Raw genomic sequence first — 13,729 nt, forward strand, 5'->3', positions numbered from 1 at the left:
GTATATAGAGATAAGGATTTAGAAATCATCACTGTAGAGGAATTAATTAAAACCTTGGTGGTGGAAGAATCTGCTAGAGGGAAGCTATCGAGAGAGAAATGTACAAATTTCTGAGGGTTGCTTTCATGTTAGGACTACGGTCAGGATGCTCATCTACATCACCTTGAGGTTTAAAATTATATACATGTGCCTTCCCCAGTCACAGATATTTTGACTCAGTAGGCAGATGTGTTTGTGATTATGCCCAGGTGATTCAATGCACAGTTATGGCTAAGATAAGAGTCATTAATTCAAGGTATTGGCAGAAAATGGTAAGTCTGTCAAGAAATTAGGAAAGCAAAGAGGAGAAAGAGATATTTTACAGATGTAAAGAAAATTCACTACAAGGACTGGAAGAACAGCCTGACGTAGAAGTCAAGTCAAGTGAGAACTAAAAGTATGTTTTGGATTTGGCCATTGGGAAGTCATTCATTGGTAGCTTTACTTTCTTCTTTAACTATCAGCTGATTCTTATTTCTCCCATATTCTTCAGGATATCATAAAAGAGCTTGGCCAAAGCTCAGACATATCAGACAAATTCTTGGCCAAAGATCAGACATATCATGTCTAAAATTTTACTCTTACCTATGGTGATATATGTCTATATGTATATACACCTGTTTCTAAATTTATATATATGTGTGTGTGTGTGTGATAATATATATATACAAATTAAAATATTCAAATATTTAAATTTCTATTAAAATATATTTATTTTTAATTTAAAATATGGAAACACAAATTAAATTATTAAGATTAAATGGTGCCAGTGTCATATGTGTCTATGCCATATATATATGTCACCACTTTTCTAGGATTTTATTTTAATATTACACTTTAGAATTGTGCTGAAAATTAACACCAAATTAAGCCACCTATGGATTGTAGAATCTGTATTCTTCTGCTTTTAAATTCATTTTGTAACATCTTTGGTACAGTCACAATTTCTTAAGAATAACTGATAATGATTTGGTGATTTAATCCAAAGGTTGGCTCAGTGACTTGAGATATAATTTGGTTAGAGACCTTGAAATCATTGAAAATGCTTAGATGCACACATGTAAAATTTAAACCAGAGGTTGCAAAATTTAATGGCTTCTGAGCTGCATAGTCTCCAGGTATGTTATATTTGGATGCTACAATTTTCTAAAAATTATATTAATGGAAAAGTAATTAAAAATGGTAATTTTTTTTAAAATCCAGATTTTCCAGTTTTTATTAAAACCTAGATGATCTTGGGGCGCCTGGGTGGCTCAGTCGGTTAAGCGTCTGACTTCGGCTCAGGTCATGATCTCACGGGTCGTGGGTTTGAGCCCCGCATCAGGCTCTGTGCTGACAGCACAAAGCCTGGAGCCTGCTTCGGATTCTGTGTCTCCCTCTCTCTCTGCCCCTCCCCTGCTCATGCTGTCTCTATCTCTCAAAAAAATAAATAAATGTAAAAAAAAAAAAAAAGGATAAATAAATAAATAAATAAATAAATAAATAAATAAATAAAGCCTAGATGATGTAGAAACAGTGAGCCCACAGTCTCACATGGCAATAATTGAAGCTTACCTTCTTATTTTTTTTGTCTGACTCACTGGTGTTACCCGCCTAGCCCTTCTGGATATAAATATTGGAGACCCTTGTTCTAGGTGATAAGCTCCTCAAGAATATAGCCCATGACTTACACAGTACACTGAGCACAATGCTTGAAAAATGGTAGGTGTTAAGTTTTTCTTTTTTTTTTTTTTTTTAATATTGACGAGCTTGAACTGAGTCTTGTTTGTTTTGTCTTTATCTGATCACCAAAATTATTCTCACTGAAAGAAAAGTCAAACAAAAGAAAGTGAGTTCAATTGTGATTTCTCTTTGATCTTTATTAACATTTTCCTATTACTCCCGGTAATAGGCAAACCTATACTTCTGTTTTTCTTTCTCTTACTTTCAATAGCATTTTCCAAACTATGTCTCTTAAAACACTAATCTGCAAGATGTTAGTGAATTTTCTATCAGATAAATTTGGGAAAAAGTTATATTTAAAACAGTTAAACTTTTTTTTTTTTGGCATTTATAGGGCATCTCAGTCTTAAGTATACTTTTATTTAGTGTAAACCGCAAAGAAGTAGAATATAATATATAGCCTCTTGCAAACTTATTCACTCATTCATTCAACAGATATTATCGCATGCCTAATATGTGCCAGGCACACTATATTAGGCACTGGGGACAGAGCGATAAACAAGATAGAGATCTCCTGGCTTCCTAGATCTGATAGTATAGTTGGCCATGGAATCCCCTCTTCCAGAGAGCACAGTCTAGAGTATGCCACTCTGGAATGTTACTCAACAAAGAATATTTGAGTTTCCTTAGCAATTTTTAAAAAAATTTTCAGCTTACTTTTTTCCTTAGACCTTCTCAACAATAATTTGTACAAGTGTTTCCTATAGCCTTATTTCCCCCTTAGCTTTTATTTAGTTTTTTACTTAGTTTAATAAAACTGTTTTCTTTAAGTTTTTAATTTTAATTTCACTATGGTTAACATGCGTAATTCTATGTTCTTTTATATCAATTACACAAGTCCTTAAAATATCTGAGCTTATCCTTTTTAGCTATATTGGTGCCTTTGTTAGTTTAAAACATCTGATATAAATGGCCCAAAAGAAGAGCCTGTGTGAAATGTTACTTAGCTAGAACATTTAAATTTAGTGTCTTTTAGCAAGGTTATTTTTTTCTTTTTTTAAAGATTTTTCACAATTAACCAGAGAAAAGTCAACTCTGCAAAACATATGTCCGAAAGTTGTTACATAGCTCTAATAAAGGTAGTGAATCAGCATGCCTTGAGATTGTTAATAATAATAATAATATATCCAAGAATTCGATTCCTCTTAAGCCAAGAAAAATGTAAGGAGAAGAGCAAAATATGTCTTCCCACTTAAATTTAGAAGCTTGCAATATAAGCTCACTGTCGAGTTGAACAGATAATCTTGCCATTTGAGTCCTTTAAATATTACATTTCTGTCTCTACCCTAGGGAAGAGACCTGTGCTATTGATATTGCTGCTTAAATAGTTTATGAGTTTTAAATTCCCACTATGAATTCCACTCTTATTTTAAAATACTTTATGTATTAAACACTTAGAACTATGGTTACATTAAAATCTCAGTGAAAGCTGTCTTCATCCAGAAACGAAGTCTGTTTAATTCCTATTCCAGTTTGTTGCTCATTTTATTAACATCTCTTCAACCAAAATTCGACTCAACTAAAACATCTTAATAGAGTAGTAGACTATGTTTTGAGGTCTTTCTGTTGGTATTAATGAGTTACATGTTAAGTTTATTTGGAAATTTGGATTCTTAATATATATAGTGAAAATACTTTATTTCTCATATTGAACGTAATGAAAAAGAGACTTACTTGCTAAGTTTATTCTAAAATTTAGATTATTCTGTATTTAAAGGAAAAATATTCAGCTTTTTATGGGCCTTTTTTATGAATCATACCTGAGTCAGTTAACCTGGTTAGTGTTTTAAAAGGGCTAAAATTATTCAGTATGGAATCATAATTGACATAGCACTGTATAAGTTTAAAAGGTACAGCATAATTTCACTTACATATATTGCAAAATGATATACATTCATTATTCATTATATTAATTCAATATTCACTATTAATTATACATACTACAAATCTAAAACATACCTCATCCTATTTCAAATATAATTGACAAAAATAATTTGCATATTTCCAATTATGTGTTTTTTTTTCAAAATACTTTATCTTTAAAAAAAAAAAAAGCTATGATTAGTTAATGAGAACTGAGTCATCTGATAATGAGACCAGAAATGAACTGGTTATAACTCAGCCCTCAAAACATTAAATTTAGTATTTTCTATGTTATAATAATGATGATAATATTAAAGTCTAATAGAATCATTTTTGAACAGGTGTACTTTTAAGATAACATGAAAACTATTTGTTTGTTGATTGGTTTATTAGATTAAATCAATTTGCTTGATTCATGTTTAATCTTTTAGTTCTTTCATCACCTCCCTCCAAACTTTTACACCCAGGTGTCTTTGCTTGTCAAATTAACTTCTGTAGACTACAGAGGATTCCCTCTGGAATTAAAGGAAATGCCTTCCTTTAATTAGCCCATAGTGGTTTTTTTTTCCTCCTATTTTATTTTCTTCACCACCAACTAAATAACTATTCTATTTTGAACATTTCAAAGCTCTGAATCCTTGCTCCTTTTTTTTTTTTTTTGAAAGTATTTTAGATGTGCCTTTTAAGCCAAGATCCTGGGATGAATTCCAGCACTCACTCCTGCATGCCCATTAGGGAGTGTCTGTCCTACCAGTGTTGTTAATGATTGGGATGGGCTGCTCATAAACTAAGATTTTATTAACACAACTTGTGATCTTTTGAGTATATTCTACAATTCTGCTACGAGAAAACTTTTATGGCAACCATTATTGCTATGAGAAAAAATAATTGCCGTGACTCCCTCTCTGTGTAGTATATAAGGCCAAACCGATTACTGATTTTCTGAGTCTTTGGTCATTTTTTACCTCAGTAGTACATGGTTAAGAAACAATATTATCGTGAAGTCACTCTTAATAGAGTTAGAAGTAAACTACTGCTTGCACATATGAAGTTCAATTACTCAAATATTAAGTCAATAAAATTCATAAGACCTTATTTGCTATGCTATCATCTCATTACGTTACATTTTCTTGTCTATGAAGTGTAGGAGATTTTAAAAACTTGAAGACTAAATCATTTTATAACTGATCTGAGATGATGGAAAAGTATTTTTATTTCCTTTTCCCACGTGAAAAAGTGGATGTATTGATAGTCACTTATGTAAGAATCCTGTATTTATCTTATAATTCATTTATAAAATTTTTTTTTTTCAGTAAAAGGTGAAAAATGTCAGGCATGTCTTGGAATGAAAGGATCTCAAGGCATCTGATTTAGCAACAGAGAGAGAGCTATGAGACGTGGTCACAGGCTACCTTTCCTTGATCCCCAGTATTGATTAGCCTTTGTAATGCTGTGGTCAAGTCTGCGTTTCAAAGAGAGGATTGGCCAAGAGCCCAATGATGAGCCCAAGTTTGGCAATAGTATCTGTGAGGAAAGAATAAAGTAACTGAGACAGTATTTCATATAGACGTTAAGTAAGATAAAACTGTTGAAGCTTAGCCTGTTCTCATAGGAGCTGGTATGCACCCCATGAAAAGTGTTGTTTCTATTTTCTGGGAAGATGAGCTACAAAATTTATAAGACCCTACATGTGTGTTCCAGGCTTTTACCTCTGAGCATCTACTCATACAAGTCCCTGAAATGCATGCTCTTCTCAATTTCTGTGTCTGTCTAATGAAGTCTGACCCATTTATTAAAACTCAGGTTAGATATTATCTTGCTGTGCTTTGCTATTTTTCTTACCTCTGGCCTAGGCGCGCGCACGCGCGCGCACACACACACACACACACACACACAATCTTATTTGCATCTTTTGCATAGCTCTTGGAGAATTCATTGTGGTCTGGAACCAAATTCCTAACTTGCAATAAAGTGTCCCATTATCCTGAATAAAGTATCCCTTTATCTTGCTTTGTGTTAATACATGTATTTTACTAGGAGGGCTGATCTAGGGCATGTTCAGTGTTTGAGACCTGTTCCATAAGCATGTACCTTGGTATCTATAAATTGTTATCACCATGTTCATCTTGGGGTGATTTACCCAGCTAAAATCCATTGCAGCTTGCATAACTCCCCTATCAAGTGTCAAAATTTATATACACGTAAACATAAAAACAAATACTTTGCAAGTTATAAAGATCTGTAATATATAACTGTACATATTCTTCTTATTTACTGTACAGTCATCTTTACCAAAAGGCTCTCCATGATCTACTTCGTGTCCTTTATAAAGAACCCAACTTCCAGCTGTGTTGAACCCTCTCAGTTCGGAATTCCTTTTTCTGTTCTAACTCACCTCTGTATCTTTGTATATATTGTTTCTTCTGTCTAAATTGGCCTTTACCAACTTCTTAACTTGACTATTTGTCTTTCAGCTCTGGCAAACACAGCCTGGAAAGATAACTTTTCCATGTCCCATCTCCCAACTGCTTGCCAGTAACCCCAAAACATAAGCATGCACACTGGCATATTACAAACACATATGCACATGCAGACATAAACCTTCCTCTGTACCTTAGTAACCTCTTGTGCATACATCCATCACACAACTTAACACATTCTGTGTTGTCTTATTCTCTACCCCCTGCCATTAGGCAAGAATTCCTTTTAGGTATAGTCCATCTTCCATCATTCTATCTCAATGTTTTCCAAAGTGCTTAGTATATAAAAGCTTCATTGAATGTTAGTTTAGTAAGTGGATATTAGGACAGTAGAGGAATCAGTGTGGGCCTGGATTGGGACAATTAGGTTGCCTAAGATGGAAAGACAGAAAGAAAGAAAGGAGAATGGCGTCAGTGGGATGGCAGATAAGGAATGATGGAAAATGGACAGATCAAGTGCATTCTAGGAAGCTTGACAGATGGACTGAAGAATATAGGCTTCAATCAATAGGCAAGAGGGGTTCATAATTTGTAGATTTCACTTATTTGGCAGTGAAATAAATGAGTTGGAGGAAAACCTAGCATTGTGAGTGGCAATAGTAGGAATATAAAAAAGGGGTAATAAAAGGGAGTTATCAGAGAGAAAAATACATAATTCATTAGTCTTCTTTTTTTGGAAAATATAGTAAGTATACTCAGGGACTCATTTTCCCTGAAGCTAATTGACTGTTTTTAATTTTTGCTTCCCGAGATTCCTTACAGATTCTTCCCTAAATGCCCACACGTTCAGGTAGTGATGTGTTTTTAAAGCCACTGTTTGTCCACAATGTATTTTAGAATTTATTCCAGATCTGAATCTTTGATGAAATTATAAAAATAATAGGCTAACCTGTATCTTCTTTATATGCTATTCATCCAATTGAAAAGAAATGACTGCAAGCAAGAAGTGCATCTGAGTATCTATTTAAAATTGGTAAAAGATAACATTTCAAAAAGTAATTGATATTTTCTAAAAGTTTGATTATAAGCTAAATTGATGTTTTTAGGGTTTTCATAGCTACTTATACTTTTACAGAGCAAATCCTATTTAAGAATTAAATAATTTATTCCTAATTTGAAGCTAAATATTTGAAAAATATTTATAAACATCTAAATATTTTTGATATGTTACCTACATATGCACATACATACATACATACACTTAAGAATATGCATACACGTTCCTTCAGTGAAACATTATGGCTGAATGAAAGTAAAATTAACTCATGGACAGGAAAGTACTTAGTCTTTCAGCCTTGTCTTCTCAGCCATCCATTCCCTTGAGAAAGCAAATTTTGTTCAGACACAAAAGAAAAATGTACTATTAAAATGCAATTCAGAAGTGATAAAAAGTGTAAGTGCAGCAGCCGGCTCACAGCACCCCTCTTGTATACTCAGGGACATTGGGGCCACATTAATTTTTGTGCATGTGATGTCCATCCCATGTGCAAATTAGTACTGGAAGGACCATAATCTGTCTTATATGAGAGCTCTTTTCCCAGGAGCATATGTAATACATGCGTGTGTAATCTTGTGTGATTCAAAGCTCTGTGTTCTGTTTATTTTTATTTTAAACAAATTTTTCCTAAGAATTTTTCATTAAGAAAAATATTAAAGAGCAGCTTATTAATAAACATTAAAAATAAATTATAGAGAAGTGTGAAAACTGATGAAATAATGCTTGTTTCCCCTTACTTTTTAAGGCAAATTTATGAACGTAATGGCAAGGAAACAAATTTTCAATTGAATTTAGATTTTATTAAAAAGCCTTTCTTGTGTTAATTAAATGAGGTAATATATATGAAAATATTGACAAATGGTTAGGGTCAATAAATCTGTTGAACTTCAACTTTGTTTTTCCAAAGTCTGAATTTCAGAATATTCTTCTCAGCAGAATATTCCACTTCACTGTATAATATATATTTTTTATTGCCCAGATCTTTTTCTCTAAATGTTTCTTTTATTTAAAAAAGCATCAAACTCCGACTTCATTAGTACCATATCTTCTTTGATTACACTAATGAAAAGTGTTTGAAGTATATTCCTGTTTCCTTCATTAGATTTCTTTCCTCCAGATTATCTTTTATGTCCTTTATGCTTGGAGATGTGTCTGTCTTTCACGTTGGTATTTCCCCCAACTGGTAATCCATTCTTACATTCATATTAAAGGAGACTCTAAAAATCAGACTAGAAACTGTAGTTGTGTGAGTATGGCTTTTTGACTGATAGGCTTTCCATTAAGAAATCTTCAAATGTCGAAATTTGAAGTTGTTTCTCTGGGCATTTCCAAGATCTTTTGAGAAGATGCATTAGTCAGATGAAATGTTTATAAGTCCCACTGCCAGTTCACATAGACATGAGCAAGGGAAGAGTTCACTGAGTAGACACTGATTTCAAACCCGTATATCCCATTTGGTGCTTCCCCCTTGGCCTGCCACCTGCTCCCACTGAGACCAGAGCTCTCCAGTGTAAAGTTTCTGACAATAAACTCTTCTCATGGATGCATGGACTGGGAGAGGAACCTGGGGATTTAATCACTCCTTGCGTAGACTTTTAATCTGTTTCCAGTTTTATCCCTCCCTCTCACCTTCTGCAATAACTGTAGCTTTTTTCCCTGAGCCTCGCCAAGGTTGTGCAACATTGACCTTTCCCTTTAGCCTCTCCCTTTTCTGGAACTGTGATTTCAGTCATTTTGAATTTTCTATCTGCTTTTCACCTGCCCAAAATTTGTTGGTATTTTAATCTGCTGTTTCTCCTCTCCTGTCCTCTTTCTTCTTGTAGATTTATAATTTTTTTTCTTTACTCTTGTTTCAGAGGGTTCTGGTGAGGTTTTTTAACAATTCACCACATTACATCAAAATCTTAGATGTGGATTTTAAAAATTTGATCTTTTATGTTGATCATGGTAACACATTAAAATAAGAATGATGATGATAATGATAATGGTGGCTGTGACAACAAGCTACTTCTACTTGTTCATTCCTTACAACAACCCTGGATGGAAGTAAAATCTCATATAGAGGTCAAGTAACATCCATAAGGGAACACAGCTGGCAAGGGCAAAGCTAAGATGTGGATATTGTTCTGGGTGACTGAAAAGCCCCATTATTCATAACCCCTGCCAAAGATGCCTTCATTATTTGGGTGAGTTAAAGAGTGAAACTGAACTACTGTCTTACAACATACACAAAAAGTTTACTTAAAATGGATTAAAGACTTGAATATAAGACCTGAAACCTTAATTAATACTCTTAGAAAAAAATCGTAGTGAGTTCCTTGACCTCGGACTTAGGGATGATTTTATTGGATTTGACACCAAAAGCCAAGGCAGCAAGAGCAAAAATAAACAAGTGGAACCACATCAAAGTAAAAAGCTACACAGCAAGAGAAACCATCAACAAAATGAAAAATCAACCTACTTAATGGGAGACAACATTTACAAATCATGAGTCTGATAAGAGGTTAATGTTTAAAACATATAAAGAACTCATACAACTTAATAGCAAAAAGAGAAACAGTTTAATTTTAAAACGGACAGAGGACTCATATAGACATTTTTCCAAAGAAGGCATACAGATGGGCAACAGGTATATGCAAAGATATTCAACATCACTAATCATCAGGGACATGCAAATCAAAACCACAAGGAGTCACCTTACACCCGTCAGAAAGATATAAGTGTTGGCAAAGATGTGGACAAAAGGAGACTCTTGTGTACTGTTGATGGGAATGCAAATTGGTAAATTGGTGCAGCCACTGTGGAAAACAGTGTAGAAGTTCCTCAAAAAATTAAAACTAGAACTCCCTACTGTATGATCCAGCAGATTCACTTATGGATTTATTTGAAGAAAACAAAAACACTAACTCAGAAAAGCACATTCACCCCCATGTTCACTGCAACACTATTTACAATAGCCAAGATATGGAAATGTCTTGTCCATCAGTGGATGAATGGAAAAAGAATATGTGGCATATACAATGGAATATAATTCAGCCATAAACAAGAATGAAATCTCGCCATTTGCAACAACATGCATGGACCTTGAAGGCATTATGCTAATTGAGATAAGTCAGACAGAGACAAATACCATATGATCTGACTTATATGTGAAATCTTAAAAAAAAAAAGTTCTGATAGATAACCGAGAACAGATTGGTGGTTGCCAGAGATAGGGGGCGGAGGGCAGGTGGATGAAATGAGTGGAGAGAGTCAAAAAGGTGCAAAATTTCAGTTATAAAATAAGTAAGTTATTGGGATGTAATGTACACCATGATGCTATCATTTATAATACTGTATGGCATATTTGAAAGTTGCTAAGAGAATGAATCTTAAAAAATTCTCATCACAAGAAAAAAAATTCTGTGACTGTGTATGGTGACAGATATTAACTAAACCTGTGATGATCATTTCACAATATATACAAATATTGAATTATACTATACATCTGAAACTGATATAACCTTGCTTGTCAATTATACCTCAATAAAAAAAGGAAAGTATATTTGAAGACAACCCATTTCAATGAGAATTTTTTATACTGGGCATCCTTTTCATTTTTGGATACCATTTTTAAATTAAGAAAGTTTTTGTTCACACAATAAATTTTAAGTAAGTTACTTGGCATCATTAATAAGTTTATTAGAATTTTTCTATATTTCCAAAATATTTGAAACTTATAAAAAATTCTGTGAGAAAAGTTTTGGTATCTCCATTTGCTGAATGAGACATGAAGATTCATAAAAGTTAGTAACAGAGATAGTGGCAGAGGTTGAAGTGGAATCCAGGTATTCTGATTCCAAGCCATGTTTTATTTTCACTATGCTTTAGTACTTCTCTAAATTCTAATTTTTTTAATCAAATATCTGTAGATATAAAATTAACAATATCACTTAAATATTCTTTCAGGTTTTTGCCATTTTCTTCCTACCATAAAAATAAAAAGTACATCCCATTAATGCATTCATCAAGCAAGTATGGTCCCAATTCTTACGGAAGTCAACATTTTAGAGATGAAAATCCTAAGAAATGGATCTGTGACAAGGTAAGTTGGTGAACATTTAAAAATGATGTTCCTTTGGAAAGGCTAAAAATATGCACCAGTTGCAACAAATATAAATATTCTCATTGCAGCTAACACTTTCCTGGTTATAAAATTATTTATAGCTATTTTATGTATACATGACACTGCCGACTTGTGGCAGTGAAAGGTTTGTGTTTTTGTTTTTTAGTGTTATATGTCAGCCACCCTATGATCTCTGACACACATCATGGCTTTGCCAAAGCCAGTCAGGGTCAAAGTTTGAATCTGCGATTACAGAGTAGAGTCCACTTCTCAGGCACGGAGATCAGCGCTTGGTTGTTTTCTCTCAACCTCTGTGTGTATGTGGATAGATGGAGAAGTAGATGATAGATAGATGGATAGCTAGATAGATGGATACATAGATAGGTGGATAGATAGATGGATGGATAGATGGATAGATAGATGATAGATAGATAGATAGATAGATAGATAGATAGATGATAGATAGATAGATGATAGATAGATGGATAGATAGATAGATAGATAGGAATATATAATATGATATAGAAAAGAAGAGGCAAATAAATATTAAATGACTCCAGAGTTATATTTGTTACATTTACATAAAAATTTCTAAAGAGGAAAAACACCAAGATTTCTTGTATAATATGAAGCCAATGAAAGTTGCTACTGTGTGTTTGTCCTATTATCTAACAGAAACTGTAACTTAATTACAAAAATAATTACACAGATAAAGTGAAGTTGTAAGTGACTTTTTGGAAAAGGGTTAAAGCCACTGAGGTCTATATAGTATATTAGACATACTGGTTCTATTAATAGTCTGTCAATGAGGATTTATTCATTTACACACGGCCTCCTTCCAAAAGGATTTAAGGCACCATACTAAAAGGCAAATACAGCAAAGGTTATATTTTAGAAATAAAAATAAGAGAAAGTGATCTTAAATGAGAACAGTTGTCTATGCTCACAAAATAAAGGGAACATTACTGCAGTGGCAGCAGGAATTTCAGCTTATAGATGGCGAAGACGAAGAGGAAAACACAGGTTATAGACATATCCTCATTACTCAAGAAGAAGAAACATGTTAGACCCTTAAGAAAAATGAGATCTTTCTTTATTTTACTAAACTCTAAGAAAAAGTCTTTTTTTAGGATATTGTAACCATGGGATTACCAAGGGTAAGTTACTGGGGAATGCTGTGGATTCTTTAGAAAGTGCCTTTTTCTTTTCACGTACTAAGTCATCTTTCTTAAAAAATGATCTCTAAAATACTAAATAATAATTCCACAGCATAAGGAATGTGTACAGTGAGTAGTTCTTCCTAACTCCTTGATTGGCAAACCTAAATATTTGGTGATGATGTATTCTAGGCATTTGCTTTTACCTATTATGCAACCATTTAGAATATAAGCTAAATATAATTTTCCAACTATTTAATTTCATATTTTGAATGTGCATAATATGATCTACATCTTATTTCTATTTGACATAAACATATTTTGCTCTTATGCCCTCTCACCATTTTATTTAATTCAAGGAAGTGTTCATTTCTTTAAAACATAAATGACTTACCTTAGGACATTAAGCTACTTTACAGTAAGAAAGATTCTTGTGCAAATGTTTCTTTCCTAAAATAATACGGTTCTTTTTGGTTTTATATGACAGATTCACCTCATACATTCTGACATTCCAAGAATATGCATTTATCTGGGGTGCCTGGGCGGCTCAGTGGGTTAAATGTCTGACTCATGATATCGACTTAGGTTGTGATCTCACAGTGGTGGGATTGAGCCCCTGGTCAGGCTCAAGGCTAAGCATGGAGCCTGCTTAAGATTCTCTTTCCCTCTGTCTCTCTCTGCCCCTCCCCTGCGCTGGCTTTCTGTCATGTGCAGACACACGCTTTCTCTCAAAATAAATAAATAAAACATTAAAAAAAAGAATATGCATGTGTCTTACTGAAGTAAGCAACTTCATGGACATACAGAGACTTTTGGTTACTCGCTAAAGTGAAAAATAGTTTATTTTGTTCTTTTGAGGAATCATTGTGTGCCTCTGCATACTTTTAGAAAGTATACATACTTTAAAAGTTAATGACAAATAATTGTTCTTGTAGGCCCCCAAAATTAAGATGGAAACGTGTAGGGATTTTAAAAATCTTATTAAATCATGAATCCACGTAACCCTACATAAAACCATGTAGAAAAATAGTAAAAACAAATTGAAATTCCTTCTTCTCTCCATTCCTTCCTTATTTCTTACTACTTTCTAACCTCTTCAAATAACCATATTAAATAAACAAATCATTCTTCTGTGTGGCTAATGTAATCCACACAATATAGGGGGAGACATTTTGTTGTTTATATGTTAAATCTTAAACTATTAGACATAATTTATATTTTGCCTTGATATTAAGTGATTTGGGTGAGAATTGGGTCCAGTAAACTACTAAAGGTAGGCTTCTTTTTCTTTATTTTTATAAAACTTTGTTTCTTCATTACTGAGGTTGTAGTTAACAATTTATTCATTATTAGTGGAGTAAGGATA

General features: G+C 33.3%; 1 protein-coding gene across 6 annotated transcripts in view; it reads left to right on the top strand.

Annotated features, from left to right (window-relative positions):
• SPATA17 (spermatogenesis associated 17) overlaps positions 1 to 13,729 on the top strand; it is a 189,737-nt gene that overhangs the window by 127,100 nt on the left and 48,908 nt on the right. For all 6 annotated transcript variants that reach the window (XM_019822203.3, XM_003999504.6, XM_045049006.1 and 3 more), the window contains one exon: positions 11,050 to 11,185. In XM_019822203.3, coding sequence (XP_019677762.2) covers positions 11,050 to 11,185 — 136 coding nt within the window. The remainder of the gene's footprint in view (positions 1 to 11,049; positions 11,186 to 13,729) is intronic.

Source organism: Felis catus, chromosome F1 (genome assembly GCF_018350175.1).
Source record: "Felis catus isolate Fca126 chromosome F1, F.catus_Fca126_mat1.0, whole genome shotgun sequence".
NCBI classification, from domain to species: domain Eukaryota; kingdom Metazoa; phylum Chordata; class Mammalia; order Carnivora; family Felidae; genus Felis; species Felis catus.